At 35.7% G+C, this 13,363-nt stretch overlaps 3 protein-coding genes across 3 annotated transcripts; 2 read left to right on the top strand and 1 right to left on the bottom strand.

The window, feature by feature from the left end:
• The first annotated feature begins 831 nt into the window (after positions 1-831).
• Positions 832-2,862, top strand: Skpa (S-phase kinase associated protein 1 SKP1-related A). Its single transcript, XM_076763726.1, has 3 exons — positions 832-1,003; positions 1,389-1,667; positions 1,760-2,862. The coding sequence occupies exons 2-3, from the start codon at positions 1,389-1,391 to the stop codon at positions 1,967-1,969; spliced, it is 489 nt and encodes a 162-aa protein (XP_076619841.1). The 5' UTR covers positions 832-1,003; the 3' UTR covers positions 1,970-2,862.
• A 1,262-nt stretch (positions 2,863-4,124) lies between these two features.
• On the top strand, positions 4,125-8,691 carry Aasdh (Aminoadipate-semialdehyde dehydrogenase). Its single transcript, XM_076764209.1, has 7 exons — positions 4,125-4,557; positions 4,643-4,901; positions 4,996-6,843; positions 6,911-7,062; positions 7,120-7,283; positions 7,348-7,611; positions 7,687-8,691. The coding sequence occupies exons 1-7, from the start codon at positions 4,497-4,499 to the stop codon at positions 8,077-8,079; spliced, it is 3,141 nt and encodes a 1,046-aa protein (XP_076620324.1). The 5' UTR covers positions 4,125-4,496; the 3' UTR covers positions 8,080-8,691.
• Positions 8,692-9,099: 408 nt separating this feature from the next.
• Positions 9,100-13,268, bottom strand: Gdi (GDP dissociation inhibitor). The gene is made up of 5 exons (XM_076764212.1): positions 12,941-13,268; positions 10,491-10,904; positions 10,193-10,406; positions 9,940-10,122; positions 9,100-9,857 (listed from the first exon to the last, which is right to left on the bottom strand). The coding sequence occupies exons 1-5, from the start codon at positions 13,099-13,101 to the stop codon at positions 9,501-9,503; spliced, it is 1,329 nt and encodes a 442-aa protein (XP_076620327.1). The 5' UTR covers positions 13,102-13,268; the 3' UTR covers positions 9,100-9,500.
• Between the last annotated feature and the right edge of the window lie 95 nt (positions 13,269-13,363).

The following is a 13,363-nucleotide window of genomic DNA, read 5'->3' as shown; positions in this document are numbered from 1 at the left end:
CTAAAACAGCACACTTCGTATAATCATATGTATTATACAGCTATTAATCTTTGAAATATTCGCCATTACTTTCGATAACTTTATCCTATCTCTCGGAACCGAATAGATAATAGTCAGATACGAACCAATTTATTCTAAAGTATAATTGCTTAATGGAGATTTGCTCATCCAGCTTTTCCCCCTAAAATAATTGTTTTGTTAAATATTTGTAAACATTTATTTTTATTGTTTGAAAAAATGAGGCCCCTAGCCTCCCCTTTAATCCGTACCTGCCACAGAGTACTTGGAGTAGTATTCAATTACTCTATGGTCAAATGCAAACGTATTAAAATGCACTGATTCGTAGGTATTTAATAAATAATAATCTATTGATTGGGTTATACTCTGTCCAGCGAGAAAAAAATTTGTAAACAAACCCATATGAGTTTGGGTTTTCAAGCTATAAAAACCCCATTGGTCCATTGTGTCACCAGAAGTATATTACAGACACGATGCTATATTCTTATTGTTTTACTTAATATCTTTATATGTATATCTTCCCCTGTTGATTCTTTCGTTGTACAATTGTAATTATTATACGTAAATAGTAACTTGTACATTTTCTATTGAATTTATACCCGTTTGGAGTAATCCCGCCATTTTTGTTCTTTCGCGAATTCATGGTTTTGAAGTACCACGTAAAGTTTAAACAACACAATTTAGCATTTTATTTATTTGTGACAACAAAAATACAGCAAAACTTGGTTATTTTACCGTTACGTGGCACGAATCCATGTTACAGAGTGTACAATGGCGACATCTTGCACTGCTTTTGATTAACTTCTTATTCAAGTCGCTCGACAAGGACGTAGAACAAAAATGAATAGAGTGAGAGAATAAAATACAAGAACAGCAGAAGTTTGAAGGGAAAGACAGAGAGCGGAAGAACAACTACATTTTGCTGATCACCGTTCTACCAAATTATTCGACAGTTAATTGCGCTGATTGCAATCCGCAATTCACGGTGAATACTCTTGACATTTTCTTAGTTTATACGGAACGTAGCATCCGATATTTCGAAGCAAGATCGATACTTCGTGTGCATTTCACAAGAAAATGTCGTTCGTGATCGATGTTTTGTTGCATCGATGGAGTGCCTCCTTGTTTTCGTAAAGGAAATAATTTTAACGGACAATTCGATCACAGCTTAACATTGAATGAAAGAAAACAATTTTTGAAGTTATTGCTCGAGAAGTAGATGAATCTGTGAACGTATGTGGTCGATCAATACTAAGATATTCATAACAAATTATTAAAGCACTTCATCCATGCAAACAGATTGCTTTTTATTTTAACACGTTTTAGTTCGTAGATGTGTAGTATGAAGAATGTTTTGAAACTTGTTTTAGATGCCTAACATCAAGCTACAAAGTTCTGATGGTGAAGTTTTTGAAGTGGATGTTGATATCGCAAAATGTTCAGTTACTATAAAAACTATGTTGGAAGATCTTGGTATGGACGAAGACGAAGAGGAAATTGTTCCTCTTCCAAATGTTAATTCTGCCATTCTTAGGAAGGTAATACAATGGGCTACTTACCACAAGGATGAACCAGCTCCATCAGAAGATGATGAAAACAAAGAGAAACGTACAGATGATATAAATTCATGGGATGCAGATTTTTTGAAAGTAAGTGTTCAACTTTTATTTTATGTGCTACATTTTAAAAAAAGTAAAAGAGGAGTGTTCATGCTTGTAAATATTTATATATTTAATTATAGGTCGATCAAGGAACTCTCTTTGAATTAATTTTGGCAGCTAATTATCTTGACATTAAAGGACTTCTAGACGTAACCTGCAAAACTGTTGCCAATATGATAAAAGGCAAAACACCGGATGAAATTCGAAAAACATTTAATATTAAAAATGATTTTACGGCTTCAGAGGAGGAACAAGTTCGCAAAGAAAATGAATGGTGTGAAGAAAAGTAGATTAATGTCTATGAGCATATAATATTCTAATGTATTAAAATTTCAGTTTCCATGTTTTCAAATCGAGCAGTCAATGCATCATTTATGTTACTTTAAAGAAATTCTTAAATAATAGTTACTTAATATTTTTCACTCAATGCACCAAATAGTTACTATCTAACATAAATATATTAGTGCTTTAAACAAAATATTAAAGACCACGTTTATGTGTCAGTGGTTTTGTTTATCTCTAATTTTTCGTGTAATTGATTAATACTATTTATCATGTATAGTAGGAATTACATAACAATTCATATTACCATAATATTATTACCTTTGCTTAGTGATATATAAGATCTGCAAATTTGTTGTATAGAATATATGTTCAATTTCTACTTTTGATAACTTCATTCAAGTATTCCTTTCGTAAAGCTGATATTAATGATTCTAAGGAGTTGTAAATGTAAGTTTACGAAATTTTAAATCGAGTAAAAAGTTAAAAGAAAATTAAAAATTTGGCTGTACTAATGAAAAACTTCAATGGCCAATCGACAGAAAATTTAGAGAAGTAGGAGGAGGAGGGAGAGGCACGGATTTTAAATGAAATTAAAAAAAAAAAACTTATGCTCTATACAACTAAATGCCTATACCACCCTATACGTATACAGATGTACTATACTTTGTCCAACAAGAAGAAAACCACATGTACGATAAAAAACTCATTAGTCCTCTATGTGTCCAGCGAGAAGTGTATCATAGGTACCGATCTGCTGTCTGGTAACATTTATCATAGGTTAGTTCATAATAGTTGTCAATTTTTGAAGTCGATAAATATATTTTTATTTATATTACATTATTCGATATCTTTATGTATTTTCTCTTATTGATTTGTTCATTAAAGAACCATAATTAGTGACTTGTATTGACTGTATCTATTCGAGGCACAAGGGACAACATTCGTTGTGGTTTTGTGTACAAAGCAATGTAGCTAGATTTGGCATAGTTGAGTGCATCGACGGCGACATTACTAACGACGAACTTCTTTAGCATCTAACGGAGTCGTGGGGAATGCCGACATATCCTACAGCACGACAATGTACGTGAGCTCGGTAATTCGCGCAACATCGGTAAATCAAAAAAGAAAGCCAGTGCGAGCCTTTCCTTCTTGATCTTGAACAGCTGAAGTCCGTCCTTGCGTCAATGGCAGAGATGCAAGATTGAGCACCGGGTGCACTACTCATTCTATGCCAGATCAAGCGTACGTGAGCTCGTAGAGTTTCGGAAAGTCGACAAAGGCAAACTGAGACATGCTCTTTTTCTCGAGTCTCCTTATCTCAAAGGTAACGAACTATTCCACGACAAACTTGGACGGCTCTCTCGACTCCCATGAGGCGGTTCGAAATTACTTTGGGTAGCTTCGGAGAATCGAGAAAGAAAGCATGTGTCAGTTTGCCTTTGTCCCTGTCAGTTTTTTGCTCTTGCTAGTCTCTACTAGCCTCTGCATGCCACTGTTGACATGATACAATGTAATATAATATATTTATGTGTATTAAAACTTTGTATAATGTAAATCTATAAATAATAAATGATATAATTTCAAAGAATTCAATGTGTTCTCATCATTTTTACCTTTCTGTTCCTCTTCCCATTATTCCCTTAGCTATAAAATACATGCTACCTCTTCGCAAGGTCGCCAACATTTTGGAAATATTCCAGGCACTTTGGAAATCCGGATGGCAAAACGCCCAAGTTTATCGTGGAATAGTTTGCTACTTTCAATGATAGATGGCGCTTATTTTTTCGACCTCAAACCCCCTGGTGCTAAAACGCCCAAGTTTGTCGTCGAATAGTTCGATTTCTTCAACGCTAGATGGCGCTTATTTACCGACCTCAAGCCCCCTGGTGCTAAAACGTCCAAGTTTGTCGAGAAAGCCATCTAGCGTGAATGATACGAACTATTCGACGACAAACTTGGGCGTTTTAGCACCAGGGGGCTTGAGGTCGGTAAATAAGCGCCATCTAGCGTTGAAGAAATCAAACTATTCGACGACAAACTTGGGCGTTTTAGCACCAGAGGGTTTGAGGTCGGAAAATAAGCGCCATCTATTGGTGAAAGTAACTAACTATTTCGAAATTACTTCGGCTCTGTGCTGACCTATCGTAACATGTGGGCTCGTGCGGTAGGTTATGCCGGCTTTCTTCAACACTCGATTATGTCAATTCTGGCCACAGTGGTACAAAGTTTTCTTTCTCGATGGATGAATTAGGAGTATATTGGGTAAAAAACGCATTTACTGTTACCCTAAACTATTTTACTTAAAATAAATTCAAATTTGGTTAATATAATTTGATTCTTGGTTAAAAAGACAGTAATTGGGTGTCTTAATATAATAATAATTCGATCATACACAGTTTAAGTATAGCAGCAATGATAGTAATTAGGTCTTTTACCCTACATGTGCTATCTTTATACAATTTATAAAATGGGTAGGGTATACAATATGAATGAATAGTTTTTGAAATTGTGTACTGTGCAAGTGTATGCGCCATGTCAACTGAACTGGATAAGTCACAAGTTGGCATTTCCTTATCCAGGATCCATAATGAAAGTGAGCATATTATGTTTAATAGATACTAGAATTTATATTCTACAATATTGACTGATGCTCATTTAATTATGGATTATCATTTCAGATGATACAAAAGAAGATTCAACACCTTATTGCGATAGTTTGACAAATGAGACAAAGTTGCATGACATTTGTAAATGGAATGAACTTGATAATGTAGTAATAGAATATCATGATCTGGAAAGAATTATCTATATAAATTATAGAGAACTGTTTGCTGCAAAAGCTATGCTTTCTGATCTTTTAAAATGCATAGAAGGTTTTGAATTTATTGGTATAAATTTCGATGTTCCTCAATATTGTGTTGTTTCTTTGATGCTCGGGTAAGAATTCAAATGCAATTTGATGTTGAAGATGTTAGTACATACAAAGGATATGGTATATGGTGAGAATATTGAATATTCTATTTTTTTATAGGATCTTAGTTAGTAAACATAGCTTTGTGAATATACCATCAGATGAAACAGAGTATACAAATTTGAAAAATTCTTTGCACATACGTTATTTGTTTTCCAAACAAATAATAGCTGAAGGAGATATTGTAAAACAATTCACAATACATAGTGAATGTATTTATTTGATAAAGCTGAAATATGTTGAGAAACGATTTACACAAAGCGTAGAATCAAATTACTATGCTTATGCTATCACTACCTCTGGCTCAACCGGAGCAGTAAAAATTGTTAGAGTAACTCATGCTTCTATAGTACCTAATATTCTCGATTTACGCACGATATTGGCTATAAAGAAATCTGATAAAATTGCTCAGTTTACAAGCTTTACATTTGATCCTAGTATTGTTGAAATTTTTCTTGCTCTCTCAAGTGCTGGGTCCTTATTTATGGCTTCAAAGCCATTGAAAAATAATACAAATAGATTGTTAGAAGAAGCTTATTCTAGTAAAGTTACTATATTACAGATGACTCCATCAAGTTTTTTGTATTGTTGGACAGTTGAACATTTAAAAGTCACTATTCTAAGTAATGATACTTCACTCAGAGTTCTTCTTTTGGGCGGAGAACCCTTTCCTAAAGTAGAATTGCTTCTTGAAGCCAAACATCTGCATAATAATACAAAGATCTATAATATTTATGGTATTACCGAGGTATCATGCTGGGCTAGTATTAACGAAATTGTAACAATAAATCCACAGTTTAACACCCATTACTTGGGACAACTGTTATCACAAACCATATTTCAAGTTAGGAATGAAAAGGGAGAAATATTGACAAATGGTACAGGCTGCCTTTATATAGGGAGTAATAATAGAATTTGTGCAATAGATCATGAAAATATCGAAGATTTAAAGCTACCAGTATATCGCGATACTGGTGATATAGTTTATATCGATGAAAGAAGTAGGATATTTTATAAAGGGAGAAATAATAGTATTATAAAAAGATTTGGAAATAAGGTGGATTTAACGAAACTTGAGGAATGTGTTTTACAAGTAAACTTTGTTAAAAATTGTTATATATTATGGGATGAAAGTTGCCACAAGTTACATTTGTGTTTAGCTACTAAGAAAAAAGTAGAACAGTATCCCAGCATTAATATCGATATGATGAAACACTTACAAAGATTACAACCTTTGTATAGACCAGATAAAATTCATATTTTGGAACATTTTGAGTATACATCTAGTGGAAAAATATCTACAGAATTTTTGAGAAAACATATACAAGAACAGACGGTAAATAGAACAATAGACAATATTGAATTACAAAAATGTGAAGGTATCTTTCAGTCTCTCTGGAAAAATAGTCTAAATTGCGAAATTAATGGATTTTTGCAATCGGGTGGTACGTCGATAATAGCGCTTCAAATGTCGAGTACTCTGTCTAACGAAGTTAATATTGAATTCCCCGAATTAATTGGTATGCTTTTAAATGATGCTACTGCTAATGATTGTCTTAATTACATAAAAAGTATAGTACTCGATAATCTTAAAGACAAAACAAGCAACTATTCCGAGTATCATTCTGACGACAATCAAACAGTATCTTTAATCAATGCTGCTACAGAGGACATAATATTACCAAAATATAGTAATGCAGAAACACAAGATTCTAATTCCGTTATTACGGAAATTGAAATATGTACATATCAGTGGCATAAATGCAAGGGACAAGTATATAGTAATGAAGTAATTGTAAAAGAAAAGCCTACATCACGATATAATACAATTTCAAGGATCGAGGTATTGAAAACGTATAATTTACAAAAATGCGTAGATGCATCGCCAACTGTATTTCATTATTCAGAGTAAGTGTAATCTTAACAAATCGTATTTGTTATATTTCGCGATTTAATTATCGACTGTTTTATTCAGTGGAAAAACGTATGCAACGGTTGGTTCACATTCTGGCCTTATTTCCACATTTCAATTAGGAAATGAAAATTGCATTTCTGCCTTCACGATAAAGCTACCTGACAGAATTGAAGCTTCGGTGTTAATTTTAGACGATTTTCGGGGTGTAGTGGGTATGTTTTTTAATACACGAAAGATTTATTTAGATTACTCAATTTTCCATTTCGCAGGGTGTTATGATGGTAATGTATATTGTCTTTCTTTAAAAACGGGAATAGTTATTTGGAAATATCAGACGGGTGGTGTTGTAAAATGTTCTGCGATTTTTTGTAAAGAACGAAAAACAATATTTGTCGGTTCCTATAACTGTTACATATATTGCCTCTCTGCAAAGGTATATGCAAATATTTATTTTATAATGCGTTATAGAAGCCTGATTGATAAAAACTTTGATTTAGGACGGATCTGAAATTTGGAAAGTTAAATCTAGTACGGGAAGTGTCAGTGCTTCCGGTTGTTTACACTCTCTATCGAATTCCGTCTTATTTGGAACTTTGGACGGCTCTTGTTTAGCGTTGGAACAGTTGTCAGGAAAAGTTCTTTGGAAACATAAATTGTCAGATCCGATTTTTGTTGCACCCGTAACGTTAAGTACCGGGCTGGTCTTATTTTGTTCTGTAACAGGAACATTGTCGTGTTTCGATATCGAAGTTAATATCGAGGTAACAACATCGAATCTAGCAATTATTTTTATACGAAATATTGTTATAATCTTAATTTATTACTTGTCTTTGCAGATGTGGAAGTACAAAATTAATGGCAATGTGTTCTCGTATATTGTGAAACAGTTTGACGAACTTACAGGGTGTGAAAATATTATTCTCTCTAGTCAAAATAAGAAAGTGTATTATCTGCAATCTTTAGATTCAAATTTTAGGACTGAACCTACATTAAAACACGTATTAGATCTTCACTCGCCAATTTTTGCCACACCCTGGTGCGAAGATAATATTTTATTTATAACATGTACAGATGGTACTCTATATATTCATAACTTTACAACAAATAGGCTGATAAAGGTTGGAAAGCTTCCTAACGAAGTTTTTTCATCGCCTGTTGTTAACAATGATATCGCGGTTGTTGGATGCCGGGATAATAATGTATATGTCTTAAAACTGACTGATAAGTAAAGATACTATTTATTTTTTATTCGATGTATGACTATTCTATTGGTATATAGTAGAGTAGATAGGAATACAAAGTAATGAAATTAATACAATATCGTTTGTTTATTTTTTTACGACTGTCACATTACAGTTACGTGAATAACACTTTAGATAAAGTAACGGCGGAATATGTATCCGCCTTTCAATGAATTTTGCATGTGATACAAATTCGCGGTGTGCTTACGATTTTAAGCAAGAATACAAGCAAACTAAAAATTCCGAGATTTAGCCAATCATTCATTAACGAAACATTCACGCATAAATAAATGCAGACGTATAGCAGTTTCTGAAACAATGCATATCCGTGCATAGTTGTCTTTTCGATTTGTTGATACGCCCCCCTTAATTGATAATGATTGTGTCATAAATATTGGGCAAGGAAATATTCTGGTTCTCAAGCTCACATAAAATAACGTTTCAATGATTTCATCATTTGTATACTCTCATTCTTATATATTTGAGAATGAGAAAGAATATACATATATCTATTTAATTTATAATTAAATGCTTGGCCGCTTTTTGAACCTCCTTTTTCCCTAATAGTTTGACATCGATTCCCTTCTGTAATCATTTTCGTTACAGGCAATTGTTCTTTGCGAGTGCTTTAACTTATGCACTTCCTTTTTAATATACATATTTGAAATTTTAAATAATATCAGAACTATATGTGCAGAAGTATGACGTACTTTCTAATACTAGATCGCGACATGCTATTTAGATACTTGCGTATAGACTTCATTTTTTTTAAATTATCTCTATATCTTGTACCTTGTGTTGTAACACATTTTAACTGTTGCAAATAGCAATAAAACTATAGGTTTCTTTAACATTTACAATCTCGATAAACGGTATTCTTATTCATTCGGTTGATAGTTAAAATATAATACATTCACAAAGTCGTAATAATTGGCGCTGACATGTTTGCCCTAAAACACACTTGTGACTTGTCTATATGCATAGATATCCCTCGAAACGTGTTGTAAATTTTCTTTTTTTTTTATCCGTTTAAAATGTATCGAAAATATTCAGATGATAAACACGGTACAAGTTTAATAACAATCTCTTGTGAAAATGTCGTATTTACGTATGTACTTTTAGACAACAATGTAAAAAGGATAGTATGTAGAATGAGATTGGGACAAAACTGAAAAATAAAATACAAATAATATTTGCCTTTGTTTTGAAATTCTCCGGGAAAGAGAATCTAGAATTATTAGGCATGAATCTATTAGCAGATCGTATCTGCATCAAGACTCTGATAAACACCGACCTGGTCGGTGGGTAATCATTAAATTACGTTGCTCACTCATTTCTCTTCCCCCCCCCCCTTTTCATTCAGGATGAACTAGTTTCGAGAATAACCAGTAATGGTAATCGTATTACGGTTACTGGTCTTCGTCGCCTAAGTCTTGTTTTACTTTTTTAAAATCGAACTCCTCTCCGGTAGCTCGCTTGTATATATCAAGAACATCTAAACAGGTGGTTTCAAAATGCGTGGTAGCATCGTAACTCGTCGATATAAAGATTTGACTATTCAAACCATTGTCGGTTGCTTCCATGTAATCTGATACTGATATGAACTTCTGTTTGATCGGGCCGAGTAGATCCAAACCCGGCTTGATCTCAACTTCGGGATTTTTCGTTTCAACCGTAGTAGACACCATGGCTATGAACCATCCCTTAGCCGCTACTTGATGAGTATGTGATATTAACGAAACATAGATATCAGAATTACGGTTGACCTGCAAATTAAAAACGTGTTCATGCTTAGTTTAGCCATCATTGAAACATGGAATGTAATTAAAATGTGTGTTTGTTGCTTACTTGTTTTTGCGGAATAATAATTTGCGTTGAGAGAGCATCTCCTGTGTTCGGTATAGGATGGTCTAAGAGACAAATGCACCTTATGACCTGACCTACTTTCTTCACGCGATCAGGTACATACGTAGGATCACAAAACACTTGTTTGCATTGGGCTATCTCGTCGCCGGAACGTACGCCGACGACCTGTACAATTCGACAATTACAATATGGATTCGACGACATTTCGAATATCTAGTCGAATAGAAATTCTTACTTTTCCGTCCTTTACGACAATTTCGTCGATCGGTTTGTCCAGCATGTACGTTCCACCGTAAATAGCGCTAAGCCGCGCGAAACCTTGAGGAAGTTCGCCTAATCCGTACATAGGATACAGATACGGTGATTTTCCATAACGTGCTAAACTATCGCTGTACAATTTAATTCTTCTTATAGTAGTAATAGCACGTTGGCTTATATAATCATCATTCCTGAAACATCGAGATTATTGTATTTAATCGTCATCGAATGGTCACGCATTCTCAAAAGGATTCGTTCGAGTAGCCATTGTTTACCTATAAAGTGCTAGCGCGTGCCCCGTGAAATCTTGGGTATTTTTGTCGAGATTGAACTTGTTATACAACGAGCTCATGCTACTGTTGAACGGGTCAAAACCATCCCACGTTTCGGGTCGGTCTTCTTGCATGTTTTGCACATACATTAGGAAACTGCGAAAGCGTCTTTTCTCGAAAATGCCCATCAAATCGCTGGACAACGCTTCCTGCTGATCTATCGGCACTTTCGATATCTTTCCAGACTTATATACGTACGATCCCTCGACGCATTTGAATTCCAGGTACCGTGTAACGCCGGTATGAATTAGGAGCTTGACGAGCAATCCATTAGCCATCAGGAACTTGGGAATCAAATCAACGTTCCAGTCGCGGCCTCGACCGTAGGCTTTGTCCGGTGGCGGAGCCTTGAATTTCCTAGATAACGCAATTAACTAACATTAATGCGATAAGAACGTCCGGCATTTACTGTTTTAAGAGATTTGTTTGTAATTCGTAGATCCTTTCTTTACTGCAGGGCAATCCGTAGGTATCCTAGACGACACTCGGAAATGAAAAGATAAAAAATTATGGAAATAAAACAGAAGGATGAGCGATAAGAGGCGAACTGAATGTTTTAACGATGCTTGTTAGGATAATGATGTAACGAGAAATAGTTTCGTATAACCATTTATTTAAAAAAAAAAACACTATTATTTTACAAATAATTGGTAAAGCGTTAAGCAGTTGATTTAATTATTTATAATACTTTCAAGGATGTCTGCATCCTCGTGGGCACAGTACTGGTACCACTAAAGCGTGTATTTCATTGTATTATCGTTCATGATAAATTTTATATTAATACAAATAAGTTTGCTCCGCGATCTCCAAACGACCCTCGGTAATTTGCCAAGCCCGAGATAAGTCGACTGACCTTTCGAGTATCGCTAACGATCAAGTTGGGAACCCCTGATTTATCACATAATTCGAACGAAGCAAGTTTTTTGGAAGAAGTTAACGATGTCTCTTGCATTACTTTAAACTTAAATCCGACGATAAAACGAATTTGAAACATGCGACGGTACATCTGGTGCTTATATGTTTACAACGCGACGAAGTGGTACTCATCGATTTTTGTAGCGGCTGAACAAAACATCTAATCGGATAAAAATATTTGATCGGAAATCATCTTAAGTTATATACGGATCGTTATAGTTTTCCCGAATGCATCAAAGAAACAGTTCCGCGACTTTGTGAATCAGTAATAGCGAATATTTTTTCTCATCCGGTATTACAGCACCAAACGACTTTTTCCTTTGTTTTCTTGTTTTTCAAACGTTCTTCCCATTAAAAAGTACGCAAATGCAACGTAGCCGAACTCGAGGATTATTACTGTTACAACAGATGGGCGGTTTTGATGCGTGTTAGAATTTATTGAATGCAGCCGGATACTTGATAACTGCCACTCGGATGAGCCAGAAGTGCAATCACATGGACGCGTTATCGGTTTCGTTCAACAAATGGTAGGAAAGTTACTAAACCGTTATCTCGTTCGTAATGTTTTTGTTATTAACGGGAGATGATCAGAAACATCTCAAATACCTACATCAATTTAGCGTAATAACGAACTCGTTGTAATTTATAAAGAAAAAGTTGACTTTCGAAAGACACCGAAGCAAAGAAAAATCATGTACCCTACAAAGATAACTTTCTTCGTGTAAGTTTTAAACATTTTAAGCGTTCTTGTAATTCCGAACTTATGTAAAGACGTCAACATATGTTCGATTCCACAGGAAGCGGATTAAGGATGGCATGCGAGTAACGGTACAATTAACATTCGGTTACTTAATATTTCCTTCGTAGCTTTTCAAGCGTAAGGCAATGTAAGTTTTAATCTTGCCTTGATCATGTTTTAAATTAGCGAACATTCATGGTTTCTAGGGAAGGACAACGAGTGTGGCGAAGGTGGGGAAGGGCGAGTACGGTGCAAGAAAAAATTGTCTCGAAGAGAGGACAATGTGGTGCGGCAATTCCGTGGCAAAAGAAAAAAAGAAAAAATGCTACACAAGTGATTTTGCCACGTTCGACCGAACGTGCGTTTCGCGGGGTGGGCCCCTCCTCCTGGCAGTATCGAGTGACATTCTAGCCAACCTTCCGATGAAATCATTTAGAAAGGGATGAAAGTTTTCGGACGGCCGACACGTTAACGACGCATTATCGCGTGCGACGGCATACGTCAATGTCTCGTCTCGCGATACGCTTGACGGAGGAGCTCGAACGCGAACAGGACGATCGACGAACGTATCCCCGCGAGAAAATAACCGAGGAGGGAAAATCAATATTTAAGAAGAGTCATCGTGTCACGATTCGTCGATCACGGGCTCCGGAGATGCCTTGTTACGCGGGCGATAGTCAATGTTTCGACGCTGAAACGGATCGGTCGAGAAGATTGGTCGCAATTTCAAGAGACTTACGCGAACAAATCCTCCAACGGCGTAATGGAGGCAGATTCGCCGCCGTAATACTTGTTGCGGTCTACGTGGAGCACTTTTTTCCCACTGACCGACAGCATACCCGAGAGTATGCACTCCTTGAGCCCGGTGCCCAGCACAATCGCGTCGTATTCTTCATTCATGTTGTTGGAGATGCGAAGGGACCGAACACAGCACCGAACCTACGATATACGAACTCCTCGCGAATCTTTATTCCGCAAATACTAGGAAAATCGGAAGAAACGACAACACGCGACTGCCAACGAACGACTATTATGCCGGAACGGAAGACCTCGTTCTTTCGCTCGCTACCGATGATGGAGCTGCTGGTGGAACGATGATGGTGGCGGTGCTACCGTTGGTGGCGCTACTGCCTCCTAGAACTTTCCCTATACGTCTTTCTGC

Source organism: Colletes latitarsis, chromosome 4 (assembly GCF_051014445.1).
Source record: "Colletes latitarsis isolate SP2378_abdomen chromosome 4, iyColLati1, whole genome shotgun sequence".
Taxonomy (NCBI): Eukaryota; Metazoa; Arthropoda; class Insecta; order Hymenoptera; family Colletidae; genus Colletes; species Colletes latitarsis.
The sequence above is the reverse complement of the archived record's forward strand: the minus strand, read 5'-3'. Positions and strand labels throughout refer to the sequence as shown.

What these genes read in the sequence shown, in the direction of transcription:
- Skpa (XM_076763726.1), top strand. Translation starts at nt 1,389, where the DNA reads ATGCCTAACATCAAGCTACAAAGTTCTGATGGTGAAGTTTTTGAAGTG. An exon ending in GGGATGCAGATTTTTTGAAA is followed by an intron (nt 1,668 to 1,759) that starts GTAAGTGTTCAA and finishes ATTTAATTATAG; the next exon opens with GTCGATCAAGGAACTCTCTT.
- Aasdh (XM_076764209.1), top strand. Translation starts at nt 4,497, where the DNA reads ATGTCAACTGAACTGGATAAGTCACAAGTTGGCATTTCCTTATCCAGG. An exon ending in CGATTTTCGGGGTGTAGTGG is followed by an intron (nt 7,063 to 7,119) that starts GTATGTTTTTTA and finishes TCCATTTCGCAG; the next exon opens with GGTGTTATGATGGTAATGTA. An exon ending in TATATTGCCTCTCTGCAAAG is followed by an intron (nt 7,284 to 7,347) that starts GTATATGCAAAT and finishes ACTTTGATTTAG; the next exon opens with GACGGATCTGAAATTTGGAA.
- Gdi (XM_076764212.1), bottom strand. Translation starts at nt 13,101, where the DNA reads ATGAATGAAGAATACGACGCGATTGTGCTGGGCACCGGGCTCAAGGAG. An exon ending in CCGTTGGAGGATTTGTTCGC is followed by an intron (nt 10,905 to 12,940) that starts GTAAGTCTCTTG and finishes TGCGTTATCTAG; the next exon opens with GAAATTCAAGGCTCCGCCAC. An exon ending in TTATTATTCCGCAAAAACAA is followed by an intron (nt 9,858 to 9,939) that starts GTAAGCAACAAA and finishes TTTAATTTGCAG; the next exon opens with GTCAACCGTAATTCTGATAT.